The sequence below is a fragment of the Mercenaria mercenaria genome, chromosome 17 (assembly GCF_021730395.1).
Source record: "Mercenaria mercenaria strain notata chromosome 17, MADL_Memer_1, whole genome shotgun sequence".
Classification (NCBI taxonomy): Eukaryota; Metazoa; Mollusca; class Bivalvia; order Venerida; family Veneridae; genus Mercenaria; species Mercenaria mercenaria.
This window is the reverse complement of record NC_069377.1, coordinates 11710434-11736537: the sequence shown is the minus strand read 5'-3', so window position 1 is coordinate 11736537 and position 26104 is coordinate 11710434. Positions and strand designations below refer to the sequence as shown.

The 26104-nt window shown below is 35.0% G+C and overlaps 2 protein-coding genes across 2 annotated transcripts in view; one reads left to right on the top strand and one right to left on the bottom strand.

Moving 5' to 3' along the window:
• Positions 1-1356: 1356 nt before the first annotated feature.
• On the top strand, positions 1357-16160 carry LOC123537457 (mucin-21-like). Its single transcript, XM_045321176.2, has 8 exons — positions 1357-1543; positions 5709-5882; positions 6489-6656; positions 7296-7451; positions 9077-9217; positions 10054-10202; positions 11117-11693; positions 11966-16160. The coding sequence occupies exons 1-8, from the start codon at positions 1477-1479 to the stop codon at positions 12799-12801; spliced, it is 2268 nt and encodes a 755-aa protein (XP_045177111.2). The 5' UTR covers positions 1357-1476; the 3' UTR covers positions 12802-16160.
• Positions 16161-20421: 4261 nt separating this feature from the next.
• The window catches only part of LOC123536221 (uncharacterized), a 31416-nt gene continuing 25733 nt past the window's right edge, over positions 20422-26104 (bottom strand). Inside the window, exon 8 of the mRNA XM_053529032.1 lies at positions 20422-25462. Coding sequence (XP_053385007.1) covers positions 24840-25462 — 623 coding nt within the window. The 3' untranslated portion in view covers positions 20422-24839. The remainder of the gene's footprint in view (positions 25463-26104) is intronic.

The following is a 26104-nucleotide window of genomic DNA, read 5'->3' as shown; positions in this document are numbered from 1 at the left end:
TTTATTATATACCTAAACATAGTAACGATTTCTTGACTGTTTGAATCAATTAATCATATAAAATATTGACGTTAACGAATTTCTTTATAGCAACGAAACAAGAAAAATAACGTCATATAGGCCTATCCCTAGATGTCTAAAACTGGTCGTTGTGTCCGCTTCCACTTTTTGTGCCCGCTTCCGGTTATTGGCCTGGGTAAGAGGCTTTTGTCCTATGCATTTTCATTAAGTAAGGTATACAATAATCTGTTACATACTTTTCTATAAATATTAACAAAATCCTGTACCCCAGGAGGCGGGCATTATTACCGGAAGCGGACATTATAATCGGTCCGCCACGGATGAGTGACGTCATGTTTGACGTCATTTTATCTTATGTCGTCGCATTAAAAATTCGTAAACATCGATATTTTATGTGATTAACTGATTCGAGAAATCATGTAATCGTATTGTGCTTAGGTATAGTAAGCAACTCATTAAGTGTTTATGACGTTCCTGACGAGGTTATTAGCACTCCTATACCTATTTTGACACTCGGGCTACACCCTCGTGCAATATAGGTTAAGTGGGGCTAATAACCACTTAAGGCCCGCCACTGCCGTTTAATAAGTGTATAATACTCATGTAATGAGTTGTTTATTATAAACACCATGTACCTAAACACAATAATGGGTACCAGCTTGTTTAAATCAATTAATCATTTAAAATACCGACGTTAGAGAACTCTTTAACGCGATAACAAAAGGTAAAATGACGTCAAATAATGACGTCACCCATACGTGGCGAGTCCAATGGCCTGTTATTTTGTCCGCTTCCGGTTATTGGCTTTGGTTACAGGATTCTACCCATACGCTATTTTGTTACTTTTTATAGTAAGGTATATAATAACTGTATATATACACTCTCTTCAACTGGGTAATAACTGTGTACTGTTATTCATTTCTATATCGTCTTGGGATTAAGCAGAAATTGTCTGTTTACGTTGTCCAGTGTTTGGGCGTTTTCAGGCGAGCGTTAACATCCGCAGGCGGTACACTTTTTACGCTTATAGTTCTTAAAATATTCTCGCTTTTAACACGAATAACTTATATTTCATTCCACTTGAAAAACAACAACAAAAAACAATAGGAACAATTTTGTTTTCTCACAGACACAATTTCCCTTCCTGTTCTGCTATCTCGGCATCTTTTGAAGGAGAATGTTGAAGTTTTCAGAACGTGTATTGAAAATGCAAAGTTAATTAAGTCCCTTGTGACCATGACACTCACGTTAGTGTTATTGTACACGCACTTGGCTTTTTTTAGGAAAGTAAGATAATTAGCTCTCGACTCAATGCGTAAGTTCCGGTTAGGCTAAGTGACTACTGGTGACAAAAAATGCATTCATGAAATTCGTATTTGCAATAAAAGTTTATGGTTGCACGCAGCTGATCAAGATTTGTGTAAGACTTTGGTTGTTTTGATTTTAGTTTCAGCCATGGAGATATTCAATATATTGTGTCTACTGACTTTGAATTATTTTGCAACGGACGCATATATGAGAGGTAAGATTTTATGCAAATACAATGTTATGATAGTAACTGCGCAGCTGGCCGGCTTAAATTACTAAATCATATCCGAAATAGCATGCATTTATGATGATCCATAAAGTAGACACTTTGCAAACAATAGCAAAGCATTTTATTTGAATAACTTCCGTCGATATATTTCCGCCAATTTACTTTCCTTCAAACTCATGTATAAATAATTTAAAACGATTCAACATGATCTTAAGATGGATCTGATGGGCACGGAATGAGTCTAGCCAACCCAATTCTAAATCATTAAGACGAAAAATAAGACATCTATTAAATCTTAAGTCACCTGATTAAAGTTTAAGGCAAAAAGCCGTAATAAAAACCTTTCTTGGAGGGAAAGAAAAAGATTTGTTACGATACATTTTATATTTGTTCTCTTTTACTTTCTGTCGAAGAAAGATATTGCTATGAAACTGTGTAATGTCGCGAAAATGCAAGGCACTCTTTATGATTATCATTTATAATTTATGGCAAGTTATTGTCTTGCTATTTTTCAGGTAATCTCCTTGCCTGACATACATATGTCAAATTAATGAAACTCACGGATTTTTTTTACGCGCACGTATTCTGCTTAAGAAATGATCATGTAGCAATGTATTACGAAATGACAGATTTATTTCATGTTTTAGATTAATTATTAGAATTATGTTTGTCCTCAATCCCAGACTTCACCCCCACCCACCCATCCATCCCCAGAAAAAATGACTACATTTTCTTCACCACAACCAAATAAATAATTGTACTTTACGTTTTAAATTGTAGAAAATATAGAAATAAATCTATTTCAAAAGGTCTTTGCTAAATAACGTGTAAATGACACCATAAACACTAAAATGGATGCCTCCATGATTAACAATTTTCTTTACTTTCAAACTGTCATGATATGGATGGTTGAACAATGGCTGCCATATAAAATCACCATATGAGCCACACCATCAGAAAACCAACATAATGCGTTTGCGACCAGCATGGATCCAGACCAGTCTGCGCATCCGCACAGTCTGGTCAGGATCCCTGCTGTTTGCTAACAGTTTCTGTAATTGCAATAGGCTTTGAAAGCGAACAGCATGGATCCTAACCAGACTGCGCGGATGCACAGGCTGGTCCGGATCCATGCTGGTCGCAAACGCACTATGTTGATTTTCTCATGGCGCGGCTCATATACTTCAGCATGCCATTTCCTTCAATCTTTTCTATATTAGAAGGATTCTGTTTCTCGTGCAGTGCTGGACATGAATCTGTCTTAAGCGTTCGAGATCTTGAGAATTCTGCAACCGGTGATGTGAAAACATGCTGACCTTTCACGCGCTGTTTATTCTATATTCAGATACTGCATGTTTAACAGTAAACAAGAAGAACATTTGAAATATAGTTACTGTAGAAAGTGAACAAACTGATCAATCCAAGAAAATGCATTTGGACTATATTGCAAAACACGTTTGTTCTAAAGGATTTGCATTTGAGTGAGGTATGAATCCGTCCTTAAAATTAATTTTTTTTTATAATTCTGCCGCCGGTGATGTGAAAGCCGCACGTAAATACTGCATGTTTTACAGTAAACAAGAAAAATATTTTAAACATAATTACCGTAGACAGTGACCAGATTCGAGAATCGGCTTGCAAAACACCTTATGTTCGAAAGGATTTACATTTGAATGTGTTGACAAAAAACGTGAAAAGATTGTTTGTTTACTTGTTACATATCATTCAAACTCATGTTTAGATGGATATGAGTAACGTTTTATACGTCTATACACTAACGTCATTGATCAGTTTTGCTCATATCATCAAAGGTTTGCTTTTAAATGAAACCAAAACATTTCGGAAACTAAGAAAGTGAATCCTAGCGATTATGAACACATCTCTAATGAATACCCACAGAGGCCACGCCCTTAGCAACAGAAATGAATCTAGTACAGCTTGAACGAATAAAACGTCTTAAAATATATAAAATGAATAACCAAAAGGAATATTTCCTTACAGGGAAGGTAAAAATAACGGAAGGGTTTCAAACTCAATATCTTGTACATTACTCGCACTATAAAAAGTAGCAGAGTACAGTCTTAAAACTATGAAAACTTGTCGACAAATAGCTGTACACCTAAAAGCAAATAAAATTTGCGGAAAGATCCGTTGGAGGCATAGAACTCTACAAGGCAACATAGCAGCAGTTTCGGCATGACTTGACAATCGCACATAAAGCATAATGCCATATTATCTAATTCTATCCAGTACACGAACACTAACGCTTAATACTGCGCTTTATTGTAACCTGATCAAGAATCCAATACTATGTGTAAATTGAAGGAAGCAACAATGTATTCTTAGTCTGTCAAAATAAATAAAACCTATGGCCCTTTATATATCCCAGCATCCCTGGTGAACACTTTATTGTTCCCGAGACAAGAAATGGGAAGTATGATACAATAGGGTTATTATAATAGTAGTCCGATCTTGGATGCTGTATTCAGCTCGAGTAGATTTTGCCAGATCGGATCTCACGAGGCGCGGAAAGCTGAATATTAAATCCCAGATCTAGCTACTGTTATGACCCTTTTATCATATACCTCCACCTTTTAGTTTGTTAATTTGTTTTCGAACGAAACATGTTAAAATAGAACTGAGTGAAGTTTTTATATGCGCTATTTATAGAACCGTGTCAGGTCATGCATATTAAATGAAAGTCATACGGCAACATACAATACAAAAGGTACAATACGGAACTTTTTTCTGTTTGTTCATGTTTACTTGTGAAGTACAAGCCGAATTTTTAACAGAATTTATAAAGGTATATAATAAACACATGTATTATATTCCTATATACATTTTGTTCAAAATACGGCTTGTATTTCACAAACAATACGAACAGACAGAAAAAATCCGTATTGTACCTTTTGTATTGTATGTTGCCGAACTACTTTCATTCAATATGCATGTCAACCAACATTTCTATAAGTAGACCTCAAAAATGACACTCAGTTCTATTTTTATCATCGATAAACATCGAAGAGTTCGTTCGAAAAACAAGACAACAAACAAAATGGTGGAAGTATATATAATAAAAGGGTTTATACAATAGGAACTAGATCTGCGCGCCTCGTGTGATCAAACCTGGCAAAATTCACTCGAGTAAAATACAACATCTAAGCTCTAGCTACTACTGTATAATAACCCTATTTTATTACATGTTCTTCGGTTAATTATTGAAACATTAAAGTGAAATAAGCCTAATAAGTTTGTAGCATAGAAAATCTGGTTAAAATCATTGAAACTTTTATGTACATGCACATCATATATATCTCTGTCTAAAACAACATTTTACAACTATATTGCAATAATTAGCAACGAAAGGAAAGGAGTAACATGAAGGCAAAACGTGTAAGTACAGTGACCCTCCTAATTATAACATTTTTACCGGAACACCGTTTAAGTGGGTTTGCTAATTAGTTGTTTACACGACTTCATGGCGCTACCATCAAATATTTAGAACGGATCCGATTAACTCAAATAATACTTTTCAGCATTAGTTCATTACTACGCATTTACTTTACTCTCAAGTGCAAAGGATTAGTTAGTTTTGTTCGTGCTTTACCACTTCCTTAAAATATGAGAGTATATTGCATTCTATCTAATCTTAACCACATATTATCAAGTATATGAAACAACGATTAAAACTGACTGTTTAACCAAGAACTATTGCAGTTAAGGTGTCATGTTTTAACGCATGTCTGTCCTCTACTATTCTACCTTTTTTCCTACATATATTTTAAGAGTCGACTGAGTTAGTGGTTAGAGCATTGGACTAGCACCCGAGCGATCCGGGTCAGAATCCCGCCACAGGCAGTTGGATTTCTATGCTCTTTGATATGTAAGGCTAACCGTCGAAAGATGAACATCAGGACACAGCCTTAAGCGATAGTCTCTTGGTGGAAACAAAACAACATAACATATACAACAATAAACATTCTTTCAAAAAAAAAGATGGCTTACTCAGTTTTTTTTCGAAAAACAATAATAAAACGTCCAAGAGGCTATGGAATGGATATTACGAACTAAACTAAATCAGTGAAGTGATGGGGTTCTGTCTAACAAAACGAATTTCATTTCTTAAATTTTAAATTGTAAATTTCAGTTGAAAGAGCAGCCAATTGTCCGGGGATTACCGACTTCCCTGGGAGAGTGAAATACAGAAGAAAAGGAACAAGAGCCGTTTTTAAGTGTCCAAAGAAGTTTGACCGGTACGGCTCGAAATTTGCCACGTGTCAGTCAGATGGGACTTGGAGTAACGACCCTCCACTATGCATCAGTAACTATTTCCTTTAACCAGGCATATTGTTATTTACAGTGTTCAATGGCAGCTTATATTGCATCTGTTTTCTAGCTGTATTATACACTTATTGAATGGCTTACCGGTCAATAGTTTTGACTATTGAATGACAAGCCATTCAATGAATGTTTTATTATATGATATTTAAAATAAATTTGAATATTCCTATTCAAGTTTTTGGCCTGATCCCAGCAAATGATGGCGTGGTGGCCTTGAACTATAGTACGGTCAATCGCACAAACTACGAACTGGCGATTTATATTAATAGTGATAAAAATAAATAAACAAAATGCGTAATGGTATTCATGCGGAATTCCTTCTCAATGCAATTTCAAAATGACAAAGATGACCAGTACACCCTGAAATCACTTTAAATGTCACCGATATAGCAATGTTAACTATATATGCTTACAGTAATGTGAAGTAGAATAAAGAAAACCTGGACATTTTTAGCTCTAAGTGGGATATGATCATGAGTGAAATAGTGTACAATATACAGTTACATTTTCAAGAATAACATTTTAAGCAAGATATTGTCGTGCTTCAGTTCATTCTAAAATTGTAAAACAAATGTTTAAATTTCAGAAACTGGCTGTGTACCACTCGACCCGAGTCAGGTAACCAATCTAGATATGGAGGTTGTAAACGGTGCTCTAGTAAAATTCACCTGTTTGGCGGGATATTTGCTTATAGGGGAGACACAGGCTTATTGTAATGGCAAAGACTGGAGTGCTCCCTTACCAAGATGTGCCGGTAAGTTCTTATTTTCATTCTCAATCATTATCTAACCTTTAGCCTGCTAAATTTCTAAAATGGACTGGTCCATCATATTTAGCTTGGACAGTACCATTTATCATTCAAAGGGGTGTTCACTGTACATTTACTGACTGAATAGCGAATAGTGCAGACCATGATCAGCCTGCACAGACGTGCAGGCTGATCTTGATCTACACTGCTCGCAGAGGAGGAATCACTTCCTGCCAGCAGGCTAGAGGTAAACTACCATCCTACCATCATACTGTCCTATTATCATCATCCTACTATCCAATCATCGTGCTTTGGTTACTGGGCATTTGGGCGAGGGGCAAGATATGAAGGAAATTGGATCTGTAGATAGGGATGGGGGCGTGAGAGGTTTTACACTATTTATACCTCTCATGAACAAACTTCGCATAAGCTGGTTCTGGAAGACGTGAAGGTTTTGTTTGCGCTTTTTTATCACTCATGAACAGACTCAATCATGGCAAACAGAATTTGCTGTTATTTTTCTTGAACGCATTCATATACCCAAAGGATTAAAGGATCATCTTATAAGACAATGTATTTAGAAGTTTGCCTTCACTGTTGACTCTATAATATGAAGGAATGACAATGTCATAAACTATGTTATAGCACCACATGAGCTAACAGAATGTGACTTTGAAGAGGATTTATGTGGATGGACACAAGATGACGATGAAGAACAAGATTGGATTAGACAAATGGGACCAACGCAAACCGGAAATACGGGACCAAAACATGACCATACCTTAGGCGACTCGGGAAATGGTATATTTTCGTTAAATATCGTATTTATTCAAGTTATTGTATTGATATCTATATGTGAAATTAAACTTAAAGCTGCACGCCTAAAATTTATGTAAATTTGTTTGAAAATTAGAAAAAAGGCTTTTATGCGTTGGTAATTAAAACAGAAAGAAATGTTAAAGTTATTATTTACGTTTTAGGACATTTTTTTAATCTATAAAGCCCTCTTTTGGTCAATAAAGTTTGTAGAAACTCTCAGAAGAGGCAGTCACGCTCAAGCTGTACATTATACTATCTACGTAACTTTTACCCTGCTATATTTCTAAAGTGGACTAGTCCATCATTCAATTTGGACAGTACCACTTATCATTTAAAGCGGTGCTCACTGAAAATCTTCTGACCGAATAGCGAAGGCAAAATCACTTGCCGCCAGCAGGCTAAAGGATAAATATCGTATTTATTCGAGTTTTTTAATTGATCTATTGATGTGAAATTAAATTTAAAGGTGTACGCCTCCAGTTTTATGTAAATTTGTTTGAAAATTAAAAGAAGCTTTTATGCGTTGGTAATTTAAACAGAAAGAAATGTTCAAGTAATTCTGTACGTGTTAGGAGACTTTTTATCTATAAAACCCTCTTTTAGTCAATGAAATTTGTAGAAAACTCTCAGAAGCGGTAGTCGCGCTATTAAAAATTGATATAGGCTGTGTATTATACTATCTACTTAACCATTACCCTGCTATATTTATAAAATGGACTGGTCCATCATTAAATTTTGGCAGTACCACTTAATATTCAAAGGGGTGTTCACTGAAAAATTACTGACTGGATAGCGAACAGTGCAGACCAAGATCAGCCTGCACGGAATTTCACTTGCCACCAGCAGCAATACTGGCTTAACGTTTTCGATATCTAATGTTTATTGCCTGTTTAAAATATAAATACAAGAATTTTGATGTTCATCTTTAAAGAAAATTTGTTGACTTTAAGTTTGAAGATACAGTAACACACTGCTTGCCAGTGTTGTTGAACGTAAAAATAAGACAACTTCAACTTTTAGCCTGTTGGAAGCAAGTGATTCTGCCTTTGCAACCAGTGTAGACCAAGATCAGCCAGCACGTCCGTGCAGGCTGATCATTGTTTGCACCGTTCGCTATTCAGTCAGTAAATTTTCAATGAACACCCCTTTGATTAATAAATGGTATTGTCCAAATTGAATGATGGACCAGTCCATTTTAGAAATTAAGCAGGGTAAATGTTAATTTTGCAAAGGATTATTGGTGTTAAAAGCTTAAGCTTTACTTGGTACGTTCACATACTAGTTAATAAAAACGCTTAAAAGTAAAACGACGTATATCGTTTATTTTCACAGCTTTTATTTAAAAAAATATTTCAAAGTTTATTTAAATTACTCTCAGTTTGAATATTTACAAATACATGAGACAAAAACATTCACATGTAGTACATTATATAAAACGCACTCAAAAATGAGGGTAACAATAAGAAAATAGAACTATCTTATCGAAATAAAGTCATTCTAGTATGTATACGGTATATGTGCTTCTCTATAACAATTACGATTTTATTTAACAAGAGAGTCTCTTTGTTTTATATGGTATAAATACTTTATAATAATAATATTTTCAGGTCACTACCTTTATTTTGAGACATCAAATCCAACAATGGCCGGGCACAAAGCCAACCTACTTTCACCAGTGTATACGGCGGATCTCAGTCCCATGTGCTTTGACTTCTGGTATCATATTCTTGGCCCTGAGGAAAATGGGCGTAAGTGAAGCTTTGTTTTGTTCTTATTTCAATTGAATAAATAAAGATGACAGTAGTGATCCTATGAAAAGATGTGCTTGATTTTGAAATTAAATTATTGCCATTCAACAAATTTGGTATGTGTAAACTTAGTAAGCGACAATTTAATGGTGTGTCTTAGGTGGGTTTTGCACAGTTAAAACTATTAAACCTATATTGGCACGAGGGGATATGCTACTAATTTGGTTACCATAATTACAACACTCGAAAAACAAAAATCGAATATTTATTATTACCTGGATCTTCATGTCCGACCACCAACCCATATCAGAACCTAGTGTGAAACAGTCTTTGTCACCTCTTTATGTTTATTTTTTTTAAAATACAAAACAATAAACTGCTTTTGCATAAAATGTTTTATTTTCCCAACTATTTTGGAAATGTAATATGTAAAAATAGGACAAAATGTATTCTTTTATCCATCATCGCTATGCAGCAAATTGAGAAATGCATTTCTTTTCATAAAGATTCGCAGCATTCCTTTCATATGTAGTGGCTTTTATAGATAAGCTAAGTCGGTATTCATTAACTTAGACTTCGACCTTAAAATTCTTCTTTGTCATTATAAATAACTATAAACTGTGCTGAAACATTACACTGAGACGCTATCTACTTGTGCAGACGGCTTGTCCAAATTTCAGCCTTATAAGCTTATGATAAAGTTATGAATATTTGAATATTTTGTGTTCCTAGCTCTAATTTTCAAGCTTTAAATATTGCTGAAATGTGACACTGGTTTAAATGCTATAATTAATGGCATATAAACAGGATGCATCATCTCTGTAATACTGTTTTAGACGTTGGATCCCTCGAAGTGTTCATCTTAGACCAGTCACAATTTATTGACGATGACGATGTCCAACCAGTATTCGTTAAAGAAGGAAACCAGGGAGACATGTGGCATAGGGGCGACATATTTATCGATACACAACCGGAACCATACCAGGTCGGTCTTAGTATCCCAGTCAATAGAGCTAAGGATAAACAATGAGAAAAGTTATAGTACTACTTACTCAAATTGATAAATTCATTTATCAACACAAATTCAATTTACTTCTCATAACATATTCAACTGAATAAGAAGAAAAATGCCATACATTCTCTGTCGTGTGCTTAAAAAGTGACATAATCTATGTTAGTGACAATTCTTTACATTTGATAAATATTTGTTTTCATTAATCAACACAAATTCAATTTGCTTCTCATAACACCTACAACTGAATAAGTAGAAAAATGCTATACATTCTCTGCATTGTGCTTAAAAAATGACAATATCAACGTTACCAACATTATGCTAGTGACAATTCTTTACATTTTATGATTATGTTTTCATTTCTCATACTATTGCATCATAATGAAAAAGGTAAAAGTTAAAAAGGACAAGATACCTATTAAACGTACACTACTGTATGTGTAATGTGGCGGATGCAAAAATTCTTGCCGTTCTTTAACGCGGAGTTGTTATATTTTCTGTTAATTTGGGACCATTGAGTCCATTCAATATGTTGCACTTAAGCCGGTGATGGTTGGTATTAGGTGCGTTGTACATTTCATAACATCTCATGACCAGACTCAATCAAACCTAATCTGCTGTTAGTCTGTTTGGTTGCGTTCTATGCCTCCAAAGAATCTTCTTATAGATTATAGATGTACATGTATTTACATAAGCTGAATTTATGTTATGTTTTAATTTTGTTTTCATGGTTAAATAAGAAATCTAATTCCGCATTGCCGACATGACTATATGCATTGAAAAAACAAAATTCTTCGATAACATGTCGTTCGGGATTTTATTTTTGCCCGCTCCACTCTCTGTCAGAAAATTCAACGTACACGCTGTTTTCTGCTGTCTCTTTACAGATTGCAATAGTTGCTACAAGGGCTCTAAGCTACATCAGTGACATTGCTTTTGATGATGTTCGGTTGTACAACTGCACTCAAAGCACAACTTCTACGCCAAGAACAGAAACGACACCAACAATCACTACCACTACGTCAACAACCTCAACAGGAAGCACAACAACTACCGTGAAGAAAACAGTAACTTCGTCGGCGACGCCTGTAATCACTAAAACAACAAAAACAATAACAACAACAGAATCGCCAACGAAGACAACAATAAAGACAGAAACAGTTACTGAATCGCCAACAACAACAACCAAGAGTACAACCATTACCGAATCACCGACATCAACTGCCACAAAAACAACAACTGTCAAACCAAGTTCATCAACGAAAAAGCCAACACCTGTTGCAACATCAAAGCAAACAACTGAAGCGACTACAAATACAAGTCCAAACACAAACACTTGGAGTTCCGTTTTTACTAAGACCACAATGATAACACCAAAAAGTACAAAGCTTTCCACTAAAACTACAACAACTGCACCAACGGAAACGACTGAAAAGACCAAAACTTCCAAGCCAAAGACTTCAGGTATGTTTTTATCCTTTTACTTCATTTTATCTTTAATAAAAAAGGGAATCAAACTGTGTAAACTTATACAAAATAACTAAAATCCCTGATTTCACTTGTTTCATTTTACTGAGGTTTACCTCATGCTTTGTAATATGATATTTGAATGTGCTTTATAATTTAAAAACGAAATATTCTGATTTTGATAAACCGTAATTCGAAGATTAAGTATTGAAAACTGAAAAAGGTAGCTGAAACCACGTTACAATCTACTTCTTTACAATCTTCATCAGCAAACACAAGCAAGTCAACATATGCCTCCTCTTCTTCAACGACTAGCAGGACAGTAACAAGTGCGTCCCCTGTATCATCACAAACCTCTTCTAAATCAACCGTGACAACGTCCTTTAAGACATCCACGGCCACACCAAAGTCCGAGCACAAATCAACGGTAAAAACTTCTATAAAGTCGTCAGGTACACCAATAACAACTTCTACCAAAACAACGACATTTTCAGAAAGAACTACAGAATCCCCAGTTAAAACAGATGCATCCACAAGAAATTCAGCAAGATCTTCAACTTCAAGCACAGTGTCAACCAGATCTTCATCCTCTTTTTCTTCTTCATCCAGTAGCAGTAGCAGTAGTTTTAGTTCTAGTTCAAGTTCTAGTACAACTTCTTCGACCACAAGAAAAGCATCTGCTGAAAGTAAGACGGGAGGAAACAAACAACAGACAACATCACCAAATTATAATACAAAAACTAAAGTCAGTAAAGATTCTAGCGAAGCTACCAAAACTGTTAAACCAACCAAAAGAACGAGTGCTTTAACAACCAAGTCACAGAAATCTAGCAATACATCTATAGACAATTCCATTTCAGTATCTGAAGGCAGATCTCAACACCCCGAAGACGATACACTAAAACCATTAATGATTGGACTATGTGTCGGCATTGTTGCAGGCTTAATCATTATTGGCGTGATCGCTTACGTGTGTGTTCGCCGTCGTAAGTTTTACACGAGTAGATACGAAGATGAACTGAAACCTATAACAAATTCAGCTTCCCTTCAAAGTCTGAATAATGGACACTATTACCAAGACGAAGAATATGAGTCTGAATCATGAGTGCTTTGGTAAGGTCATGAGTGATTGGTATTATGGTAAGAACATAGGTTATGGATGTTTTTGGTGAGATTATGAGTGGTGAGTGTTTTGGTACGGTCATGCGTGTTTTGAGTAGTTCATAAGTGTCTGGTATGGGGCATCAGTGTTTTGACAAGGTGAGGAGTGTTTTGGTAAGGATAGTGTAGCTACTTTGCTTTGCCTTATTTTTTATGAGTAAGATTTGTAATGATAGCAAAGTAGATATTATATTTTAACTTCGATGCGTTCTTTAATTTGTACTTGTTTTTGTTCATTCTGCATGAAAAAATTGAACCACATTTTGCAAAATTTGATGTAGCTTTCAGCTGAATTGTTGACTTTGTTCGCATGTATGAACTCTTATTTAATTTATTAAGCCGTTTCGCTGAGATAGTTGTAGTTAAATGATGTTTGTATTTACTCCACTATTTCAACTCTTGGTCTGGCTTTTACTGCACAACGGCATAGTGTTTTAGACGTACTTTAAGTGTTTGTCTTGGGTAAGATGATGAGTTTTTAGAAACTTATATAAAATCCTCCTTTTTAGATACCAAATTAAATTAGATATTTTTCAGGCCATGTATTGCTTTTGCTTATAGCTTGAATGGTTTGGTATGGCTTAAACATTTCCCCCTCAAATGAGTTTAGCTCTATAGCTTGCGATTGAATTGTTTAGCGGCTTTAAAATGTATGTTGTAATTTTGATCTCCCTCTAACGGTTGAATGTCATAATGTTGTTTAGTTTTCCACTTGATTGAATCAAATGCTATGCTAGACGTAGCTTTTCTTTGGTGACAAGTTAAATTAGTGATGTTTTGCTTTTGTAGATTGCATGTAAATGATTATTTTCCATTATGGAACTATGAACTTGAATATTGTAAAATCACATGACATTTACATCTATTTGAATGATTAAATGATCTGCATGAGTATCTGTGAGATTGACATCGACTGAACTATTCCTTGATTACAGCATTGTCACAGTCTTGTAACGAAGCAGATGCTACCATAGACATTACTACATTCTTCTCGCAAACCACAATGCTTAAATGAAATTACACCTTTTAGTGTTTGCTTGCATGATAGAGGTTTTCGTCGTTACAAACAAGTCCTTGATGAATTTGAGCAATTTGAACTTTAAGTGCTTGAAAGTGCTTGACGAATTTAAGCAATTTGAACTTTAAGTGCTTGGAAGTGCTTGATGAATTTTAGCAATTTGAACTTTAAGAGCTTTATCTAAAACAAGTTTTAAGTGCTTTATTTTAATAATGTTTTATATGAATAAAGCATGATAGGAAATGTTTATACAGAAAAACAGAATCTAATGTTAGGTAAGCAAACTAGCATTTCATGTTTCAGGAAAAAATAATAACAATATATTTTTCACCTGTTAAACTATTGCATATATTGTTCACTAGACGATATATGTAAAGGATAATTGTTTGTTTCTCGTGAATATAGAATATATCTCTCCGAGAAGTCAGACATGTTTTTTTTGCATTTTTTTAAAAATCTGAATATTGCTTCACTTTCAGGTGAGATATATTCCATATTCACGGGAAACAAGTAATTTTATTTGTTTATTTGCTTTGCAATATGCATATTTCAACATATTTTATTCTTACCGTGAGAAATGGACGTCAGACATTTTGTGGCATTATTTGAACACGTGAAAAAAGATATTTTTTAAAGTTCGATTTCATTTATTATTAACAGCATAACGTTATCGGCATAAAACTCTCGTCAAAAAAACGTCATTTGCATCGAGAAATATGATATTTAGGATAAAACGTGCCTACATTTTTCGTCACGGTTGACGCGTAAAATTAGAATTTAATATAGGTGTCTCCATAGCGGAGTGGTTATTGTAACAGTTGCTCACTTTAAATCACCTGCCTCTAACTCATGTTGGTTCGAGCCTCACATAGGTTGTAGAGTTATTCACGTGAGGAAGCCATCAAGCAGGCGTACGCAAGTTCGCTGATTCTACATAGGAGGGGCATAAAACAACAAAATTGAGTGCCGTTGTGAGAAAACCAGCATCAAGAATTTGCAACCAGTTGATCCAGATCAGGTGTCGTATATGGATCCATAATACTCCCATTTCATTTGCATGTATGAATGTGGGATAAATTAACAGTATGCTTGTGTACTGATCTGGTCGCAAAGATCTGACGTTGGAATTTTCGTACAGCTGCGCTCATTTGTTAATTGAATGTAATGGTATTTCCCAATTAAATTTGGTTATGTTGATTAAAACTGGCGTTTCTAGTTAGTTTGAATATTTGGGTTGTCAGTGACAACTTTGAAAAATGTAAATAATATGACACTATGTGCCAAATGTTCTTTGTTTGAAATTTTATCAAGTAACTGTTAGCAAGAGCGTGAACAGTATATCATATTTATGCTCATTGTTTATAAGGTGTAATTAATTTATAGTATTTACATTCACTAAATGTTTGTACAGAACGAGAAAAAATGTTTATTTCCGTGTTTACAATATTTGTATAATATCTTGGGCAACTCTTTCCACCAGGTTGCACGCGCTATGTGACGTCCTTCAAAATGGTGCCGTTGTATAAAAATCGGCAAGCAAAATTTTAAACAGAACGCTAATTAATCCACACAACTTGGTGATGAAATATCTTGAATTTTTAGTTAAAACCAGGATCTGTCTGGATCAGACCGCGAACTGCGACTTAGTGTTAGTGTCACATTTACTGTTGTTTTCTCTAGATGCTGTAAAGCCCGACATTTCTTTTTATGGAAATAAAAAACTTCTTGTAAACCACCTAAGAATTACTAGCGCTATTCGTAGATTTGAAAGAAATCCCAAGATGGTTTATACCCGTCTGTACGCACAAAAATAACATTTATTTTCTTTAATTATATTGCATTGCTTCTTGTCTGCGTCTTCGATTTCAGATTTTTTAAAAATGCCATGTTTAATGCAATTATATTTATAAGCTTTTTACAAATACTTTATATACTTTATCTAAATAAGCCGCGCCATGAGAAAACCAACATAGTGGTTTTGCGCAGTCTGGTCAGGATCCATGCTGTTCGCTAACGGTTTCTGTAATTGCGATATGCTTTGAAAGCGAACAGCAAGGATCCGGACCAGACTGCGCGGAAGCGGAAGCGCAGGCTGGTCTGGATCCATGCTGGTCGCAAAACCACTATGTTGGTTTTCTGATTGTGCGGATCAAAGTACTACACAGTTGTTTGTATAAAATCAATAAACTTTTATATAGTTTTAAACAAATGTCATTAATGTAAATGAATTCATTTCCATGTTATGATTATGTAATATGTATATATTAAATACTAAATTAAGAAAGTGTTATGTTGGGTTTTTATTTTAAAATGGATGGTAGTAGAAATGAAAGTTATGGAATACTGCCAAATCGATAAACATTGATATAAAGACATAATCCTGGTGGTGACGTCACGTTCCACTAGTCCGATTTCTAATTACACACTATGAAACATATAGGAAGGGTGAACTGCGACTTTCACATTTCATAGTTCTTAATTCTTCTTTTCGATACAAAAATTGAGAAGTGTGAAGTGACGTGAACACATTTTACACTTTCTATGTTTCGTAGTGTGCAATAGGAAATGGGAAGAGTGAAGCACTATCGGGACTTTGTACAGAACAGAACAGAACAAAAGTTTATTCAGTAATTTGTACATATAGTACCTCATTACATAATATACATTGACATATAAGATATGATCATGTGACAAAGTTGTTGAAAATTTATAAAAGGAGAACGGATCGTAACGGGTCGTAACGGGCGGGTCTTTTTACCCCAAGACTCCCCAGAGCACCCCAAAACACCTCAAAACAACCACCATGTCACCCAGCATCAAAATAATCACTTAATTTGATATTGTGAGTGGGTAACTATATAACATGATAACTCAAGGGGAACAACCCAAAACCGCTTAACTGTAAATAAAGGTGTTGCAGTTATTTCCCTCTCAATTGGTGCGATTAAGTAGTTGTTATTTAACAGACACACAAACCCAAAAATGTACACTGGGAGGTCCCGGGGCAAAAGGACCCACCGGATCGTAACGGTCTTAAGAATAAAGATGATGATGTTATTAAGAAACACAAAAAGTGTTAAAGTTTCAAACAACTTGGACCTGCTGATATATCCAGAAATTCTGTAGCACCGATATCTTGATGACGTAAAGTGCACGAGTTGCTTATATGTAATATGTAATATTTCAGATTTTAAAAGTTTGCAGCGAAGACATACTCCCAATTGACTCTAACCGCATGAAACCGTCAGAAAAGTAAATAAGTTGCCCATATTTTGTAACAATCTGCAATTCAAGGGTTTATGTAAAAGTAATGTCAGTTGATACATAAAAACAATGAAAAGAAAACAATAAAATATGAACGTATCTTGATTTTTCGAAAGACGTTAGATCATGTGTTAATTTCATATGATATGGCGCGTTATTTTGGTTTTTAAACACTTTTAATATACATTTTATATACTATTTATTATTTAAAACGAACATTCTTAGAAAATGATATGAATCCGTGTAACGTACGTCATAAGTAAATTTTATTGATAATAACAAAAATGAATAAATGTGACATTGCTTGTTGAACAACCCTCATGCTTTATGCCATATTCAGTTGATTACTGTAATTAATATGAAAACACTTTCTAAACAATTCACTTTAAGTTTTATAGCCCATATAGAGTCTAAGGTATATAGAAGTTTCTGTCGACAAACAGTGATGGTAAAGTTGTTTGTTTTTTTTCGTGAAAATTGGTGAAAATTGACATCAGCTATTTAAAGAAACGTTATAGTGAAAGATAAGATTCCGTAAAAGTTTAAATTCTTTACTTACAATCCATGGCTTTATTGATTCTATGTATTATCTCTACAACAGTCTTAAATTGCCGTGCGGCGGCCGTAAAACGTCTCCCATTTCTTGAACGCACTGCTGTTATATTTATCATGGATGGTTTTCAATGTGTCTCTTCAATAGTATTTTGAATGCCGCAAGTACAAAGGGCTTGAGAGTGCTGAACAGTTGATTTCATGTGGCGGTGGTCGATTAAACTCATTTTCGTTATATTATCTGGTGCTTCGGAATCATGAAGGGGTCTAGAGGGCGTGAGAGGTGTTGCACATTTCATTACCTCTCATGAACAGACTAATCAAACCGAGTCTGCTATTATTCTGCTTGGTTGCATTCTATGCCTCCAATGGATCTTTTTACAGATTTTACAAATTTTATTATTCAATGTATCTGTTTAGAATAATTCTATTTAAGCCGATGCAAGCGGGATTGAATGTGCTGTTCTTTTGATATCCTCTCAAGAACATAATCAACCTAAACGCTACTACTGTTTGTATTATGTCCTGTGCTCCCAAAAGATGATGTTATAGCTTTTGTTCATACGCAAGAAGAAATCATATATTCGTTAAATTGTATTTTTTATCACGTTTAGTTAGTATGTAAACTTATATGAGCCGCGCCATGAGAAAACCAACATAGTGGGTTTGCGACCAGCATCCGCGCAGTCTGGTCAGGATCCATGCTGTTCGCTTTCAAAGCCTCATGAAACCAGAGAAACCTTTAGCGAACAGCATGGATCCTGACCAGACTGCGCGGATGCGCAGGCTGGTCTGGATCCATGCTGGTCGCAAACCCACTATGTTGGTTTTCTCATGGCACGGCTCATATATACAATCATTATAATTAAGAAAATACTTTTAATTTTCATAATTTTTAAACAAATAAGATAATATCCGTTTGCTTATGACTTCAAAAAGGTATATGACAGTAAAGGATAATTAATGTCTTGCCCAATATACATTTCTTAAAAAAAGACTTATTGAGTGATGAAATGATTTGTTTTATACTTTTTTTGTATGGTTAAGGGGTCTAACATACTGTCATTGTATACCGGTCTGGTCAGGATCCATGCTGTTCGCTTTCAAAGTCTATCGCAATTAGAGAAACCATTTGCGAACAGCATGTTTCCTGACCAGACTGCCCGGATGCACTATATTGGTTTTCTCATGGTGCGGCTCAAATAAGCTACAACCTAATAAAAGGGAAACAATACACTTATTTCTCTAAACTTTATTGAATTAAAGTGCAGAAAATAATTATACAGAAGCGCCCATACAATGAGCAACAAAATCATCACATATTTACAATATTAATATGTGTTAAGGAAATCTCAACATTAATAGGTGATCAGATTTGCTTTTGAATTCAGACCATAAACCTGCAATATAAACATTATACACATCGTAAAATAACTGAACACAATATTGTATTTCTCCAGTCAAGATCTGGTCATATCGCATATCCCATCATGCATGCAAATGAGATTTGAACATTTGTCCTGTGATCACAATTTGAAAAAACTGAACATTATGTATCAAAAAATGGGATTTTAGCAAAAGTGGAATGCATCAGCAAACATTTGGCTTCTTTTTCATTTGTCTTCTGTGAATGTGAAGAAACATTTTTGAATGGATTAAAAGAAAATAACAAAAAAAAAACACCATATTTGAAAGAAAGAAAGAAAGTACACCATTAAATGGAAACTTCTTTCCACACAATATAACGATACAATCTTCTAAGTACAAAAACAAAGGAATGAACCAGTTTCTTTATACAAATGTAAAGTACTTGTCATGTAGACAGGATGAGATTATTGTACAGATACCCCTTTATAGTGGTAGAACCAATACGCATGCAAAAACACATGCACGCACGCACATATCAACTTTAGACCTAAATGAGACTATATACAGCAATTATGATTAAATTTCCATGAATAATACTGACGTTATGACGTGACGTCGCTGCTCCAACAATTGTGACATATATGGCTTTGAAAGGATGTAAAATTAGGTCAAATAATGTCAGTGTGAATGAGAAAACTCTGTATACATGAATATGAATCGTGATTTGAGTAATTCTTTATCTAAACATGAAGTAAATTGTTGAGTTGGATAATAGCTATATCAAAGCGCCGCTGCGCGTAGCCCAACGTCATGGCTTTGTGACCAGTATGGATCACAATCAATCTGCACATCTGGATCCATACCGTCATTTTATCAGTTGCATGCTAGCGCTGAAATTGATAAACGGGCAGTTCAGATATGCGATGATCAGGATTAATGCTGGACGCGAAGACTTAACGTTCGTTTTCGCACAGCAGAGCTCGTTTGTATCAATACAATTTATTGCCTTGTATCTGTGTCCTATGTTAAATATACAGGGAAATTTATGCTCAGTTCAAATCAACAGGAATCCGATTCATTTCCTATTTTAATACCAAATTACTCCTTAACCTAATTATTGTCTTATTTACATAGCAATGTTAATATAACATGACATAAATGAGTACAGTGACACTTAAACAAACAGGATGTATCATAGACAGATGATATAGATCACATCATCTTTGAAAACATAAAAGTTATCCATAGTTTCCTGTCGGCTTAAACAAAAGGAAAATAACGTCTACCATGTTGTACAATTAATATATTAGTATCAATATGAGCCGCGCCATAGGAAAACCAACATAGTGGCTTTGCGAACAGCATGGCTCGGCACATATATTACTATATATACAGTAACGAAAACGGCGGTGTTTAGTTGGCATTACGAACCACGTCAATCTATTATGAATTTTTGTTGGCACGCTCCTGGTATTCTTTTGTCATTATGGCCTGCTCAAGTTTTTAACGTGTCGTAAGGGACAAGATCACTACATAAAATTATGGCCGCTACGTTGACTATGTTTATATTTTTACATTTTTATCATTTGCCAAAAATAACACGCAAACAGTAAACATTTTCCTGCCTTAATTTTATCTATATATTACTATAGTATTATCTATGGTGGCTGATTTCTGCCATTTCGTTAGGGTGTGTTGGCGCCATTGTAGAGCGCCAACACACCAACACCAAAACATTCCAAACAAGCGCGCCAATACTACAAAAAAAACAAAAACATTTTTGTAGTATCGGCAAGCTAATTTATTGTGCTAGGATGCTGAAGCGCTTGGAGAGACAACACGCGAAATCAGCGCAAAAATCAGGTATTTTTTGTTGCATTAGCTCTCTAAAATGTATCCTTTGGGCATGTTGGCGACTTTATAACGCACCAACACACATGAACGACAAAAACATTTTGAGCATTTAAGGTAGCGGACCCGTAGTGACATTCTACAATGTCCATGCCATAACGTATTCTTCGCATGAGATTGCGCTATTTTTTGGCTAGTTGCCAGAATAAACAAAGTTAGCAGCAGGAAAATGACGAAAAATGACGAAATGTCGTACGGAGAATGCGCTACAAAACGTTAATTGCCAAATGATATTACGGGTCTATTATCTTAAAGGGCACCCACCAACTGGCCAGAAGGATATATAAACGCGCCAAGGCGAGAAAAAACATATTTGTTGTATTTGCGGGCTAACTTTTGTCGCTCTTGCCTGTTGACGCCGTTCAAACGCGCCAACACACCGTCTTGTCAAATGACCAGTTTTAATCTGCTTGTCAGAGATAATGTCTATATAATGCTTAATGAATTTAAAATCACATGAAGAAAACTAGACAATATTTGAAACATGTTGCTCTGTACACAGTTCTACACACACAACATATAATAATTAGATCACGGTCACATACGCCCAGTCAGTACTCCCTATATTTGCTATGTAAAGCTGAAAAATTCAGACCCATTATAGAAAAACAAATCCTTATCTAATTTTGAAGTTTATGATAAAACTGACATAAAAAAGTTGGAGTCATGTAATGTAAAATCACATCCATACCATACTGTTGTGACCTGGCAGTACTACTCATACTACAATCGACTTTCTCTTCACTAAATACTAGTAAAACCTTATCTCCCCTTTTGTTCTAACAGTATGCCCATAATGAAATTCAAACATAAAGCAGCTTGAAATAAAACCTTTGTGGCCATGTCATGTCCAAAATCTGTTTTCAAAAACCTGTCCGACTTCTGGTTCCTTTAGCTTTCGGCCAGGCCTTGACTGACATAGTTTAAGGAGGTAGGTTACCTTTATATCTGTATGTGCGCATGTCCAACCGGAAGCTAACGTGACGATTTACGACGACGTTTACGACAAACTAAATGTGTTTGTATATTCATTCTTCTAAAAACAAATCATAGACCTGTCTTCGATCTGACGCTTAATGGTTTAATAATGCAGAAATAATGAATAAATTGCCGCAGAAACGCTTCAAAACAATGTTGCCTTAAAATGACGTCATTGACGTCATGACGTTACGTGTCAGTTACCGCGCAAAATAAATAGCTTTTATCTTGAAAGTATGTAATTCTGTGCATTTTCTTTATTCAAACTATTTTCAAATAACCATTATTTGCTGAAATATTTTTTAGGAGTCTTTTGCTCTGAATAATAATCAATATTTTGCTTCTTTAATGTAGTTATATTGAAATGTTATGCGGAATGTAAGAAAATGGATGATGGTAACCAATGTTATTTGGAATATAGTTGGGTGAGAGGTTACTTGTTACGGCCATTTTCAAATAAAAAATCTAGCAGTTTCATTTGTAATACCTATTTTTCAGGTTCCGTTGATATTTGTTACTTATATACTAAAACTAAGATCTAAAATTGTTCAAATTTCAGTAAAAAATTGTGGTTTCTTATAATGAATTGATGTTACCATGGAAACGAAGCCCGTGACCTATGTATCTAAATGTAAAATTCAAAAGCGTTGACACTAGTCTATTTAAGAAACACAGCTTCGGCTTTTTATTTTCATTTCAACAATATCCATGAGAATAATAGTAGCATGCTGAACGATTTTTCCATGAAAAATGCCAGACGAGGGGCACTGCTGTAAGTATTCTAAGCTTAGAAATTTGTTTGAATAAATGCAGATAACACGAAAATATAACTTACGTTAGAAATAATATGTTTTAAAGCTACATCAACTAGAAAGATAATCTTATTCAATATTATTTTATAAGAAATTACGTCAAAAAGCAAGATATAAGCCATTTTAAACGTCTCTGTTGCCATGGTTACTTTAAACTTTAAGAAAAATAGGGTACCATGTATAGTGCTTGGTATTTTGCTAATAATATTACCCAAATATTCCATGTTGGTCATTAACAGAATGGCACTGAAGCGGTCGAAAACCCCTATTTTTATACATAATTGTTTAAAAATGAGAGAAAATGCGTTACCATAGAAACACGAGCCCCGCGACATATACATTTAAAGCTTATATTAGAAAGCTAACGTGCATACTAGTAAAATTATAGATTATGCGGACTTCTATGAATATCAATGAAACTAAAATACACCGAAAAGTGCTAAATATCCGTATTTTCCTTCTTCTTTCAATAAGAAATACCTTTGGAGGGTCATGTTCTTCAAACCTGGGTAAAAATTGAACTTGAAGGGACAGAGACAAACGAAACTGAGATTTTAGCAGTTAAAACTTCATATTACACGAAATACAAAAAGATGCTGCGGTTCAACTAATTTGAATTTACCCTTGTAACAAGGTAACCTACCTCCTTAATGACGTCATCTGTTAACTGGCCGGTTCCATAATAAATCGATGCTATGAAACTCAGTTAATTGCGGATGCCTGCAGGTAGCTGAAGAATTAATAGATTGTCTTGTGCGATTATCACTTAATTGCCCTCAAAGTAGGACTTTCTGGTCTACGGCCCTCAAATCAATATGCACTACCTAGCGGGGAAAGTATACATTTATCCGAGCACGCGCCGGGGATAGATATTCCTGTCTTTCCCTAGGGAAAAAACCTTGTCTAAAATAGCGTGCACTAAGGTGACGCCACATAGTACTGGTACCATTGTGACGTCATAAACTTTATAATAATGTCAGGAAATACCAAAGACCTATTTGTCTCCACGATCTATTTTGAACATGATAGGCAAGAAAAATGATCTAACATGTCTGCCTGTGTAAGACAGCTGTTTTCCCTACCCTCGGGACAGCACGGATAAAAAACCTTGCTAACGCTCGGTTTTCCATTCCACACTGTCCCTCGGGTAGGGAAAACCCCGTCTTACACAGGCAGGCATGTAAGATCCTTATAATCTATAGAATATAGTATATCAATTAAAATTCAATTCTATTTCAAAATTTTAAGTCCTGAGTCATGAAATTGATGACAAAAGAATATTCCTAAGCGTAGATCTCCACGATCTGAGTTATAAAGGTTTCGGTTTCTTAAAACTACAAAAATATCACAGATAAGATATGGAACTAAAATACTATGCATGAGTATCGGCTATACATTCTTACCGCGGTACATTATGATTTTTACTCTGTACCACAATGCTTTGCAGATCTAAGTCTACAAAGTTAGGTTCTCCCTATTCTACAGGAAAAAAGTCATTCATTTTTATCTTCTACCAGCTTGATTGTAGTAGCAAACATGACATTTTGCTCTGTGTCAACGATATCTTGATAGAAATGGTGTAAACTTAAGTCATCATGTTTCATCTACAACCGAAAACAATTTTATACTGTTTTGGTTTTTCTTAAAATATTGTAAGAAAGTTCGCATTTTCTCCTTTCGTCATACTTGATTGAAAACAATACCAGTGCATTTAATTTGCCCTGGCACCAACCAATCCCTGGTAGATGTTATAACACGAAAAAACGTGCGTTATCTCCCATAGTTACACATCAAGTTATAATTCATGTTATTAGAATATTGTATGAATAAAAGCTTTAAACATCACTTTATTTTGTAAGAGATAAAACGACCGTTTTTGTGGACCAATGCTACATTTTCTAAATACGTTCAACATTTGTTTAAATCTCATCTCAGACTTAAAAAAAGGTACTTTGGTTTGAATATCATTCATTATGGCTCTAATCAAGAAGCCAGCACATTTTTTTTTCATTTAGTTTTCATATCATTTAAACTTATTCCGTAATCCTTCGATTGTCCGATTTCTTAAAAAAATCATTTTCAGTATCCCCCGTGCCCATCGGGATCCTCGGCAGCAAAATGAACAGTCGCTTCGTCCCCATTTACTGCGGTATACAACGGGTTTGTGGAACTTAATGGATCGAGTTTCTCACGACGTCTGTTACTGCGTCGGTACATAACAATACCAAAAACCACTGCACCAGCAATCACCAAAACTACTGCAACACCCAAGACCACCCACACAATACTAGAGGGACCGGTTCTATCTTCTCCGGGAATATGCTTCGACTCCTGTGAAGAAGGCAAATTAGGGTTAATTTTAGGTTTAAGTGTCTTTTTATACTGGGTGCTTTTTGTTTCATCTGTATATACTTGCTGTGTTTTTGATGTTGTTGATTGTATGTTATCTGTTTTAGCCGTTGGTTTGTCCGTAGTCTTCGATGTTGTTATTCGCCTTGTTGTTGGTACCTGAGTTGTTGGAACTGTTGTTGTTGGTTTTGTTGTTGTTACCCTTGTTGTTGTTTTTACTGTTGTTGTTGTTGTAGTTGGTATTGTTTTTGTAACGATTTTCGTAGTTTCTGTTGATGGTGGTTGAGTTTTCTTCGTGGTAGGAGTGGGTAGCTTGGTAGTTGGCGGGACAGTTCCACCTGTTGTTACATTATCTAAAATAGCCAATAAGACACATCTAGTTCTGTTTAAACATGTAGTCATTTTCAGTTAGTTATATACAATGCATAATACACAAACTTTCTTGTACCATTCCTAATTTTTAATCACACGAAAAATAGGTTTTCAAATAAACTTCACCGCATGAGTTTTCATCACAAAGAAAAATAAGAATGCACTGGATTTTCTTTTGTTATTATTAATTCGTTCTCTAACCTTTTCAATATAACCGTTACAAGTTAAGTGTAAAAGCAGTGATATTCAAATCAGTGTGGAACAACTATCGAAATATACTAAATTAAGTACGTAATTTTTGTTAAAAAACAACAACAACAAAAACCCTCAAAGACAACATTTGTATATGAGACTGTATCCGGATTCACTTCTTGCGCTGTTGGGCTTTCAAAATTTCTTAAACCAGATATAATTTCACGGACACACTACTTTTATTAGTAGTATAGGGTACGTTTTGGGTGCAAGAAAGCGCATGCACATGTAGTATAGGGTACATTTTGGGTCCAAGAAAGCGCAGACTGACTTACTATTTAAATGATTCGGCAGTTGTGGGAGACATGCGCTTTTCTCAAAAGCATCTCTAGTTATATCATGGTGTTCAGAAAGGGACATCACCACGTACA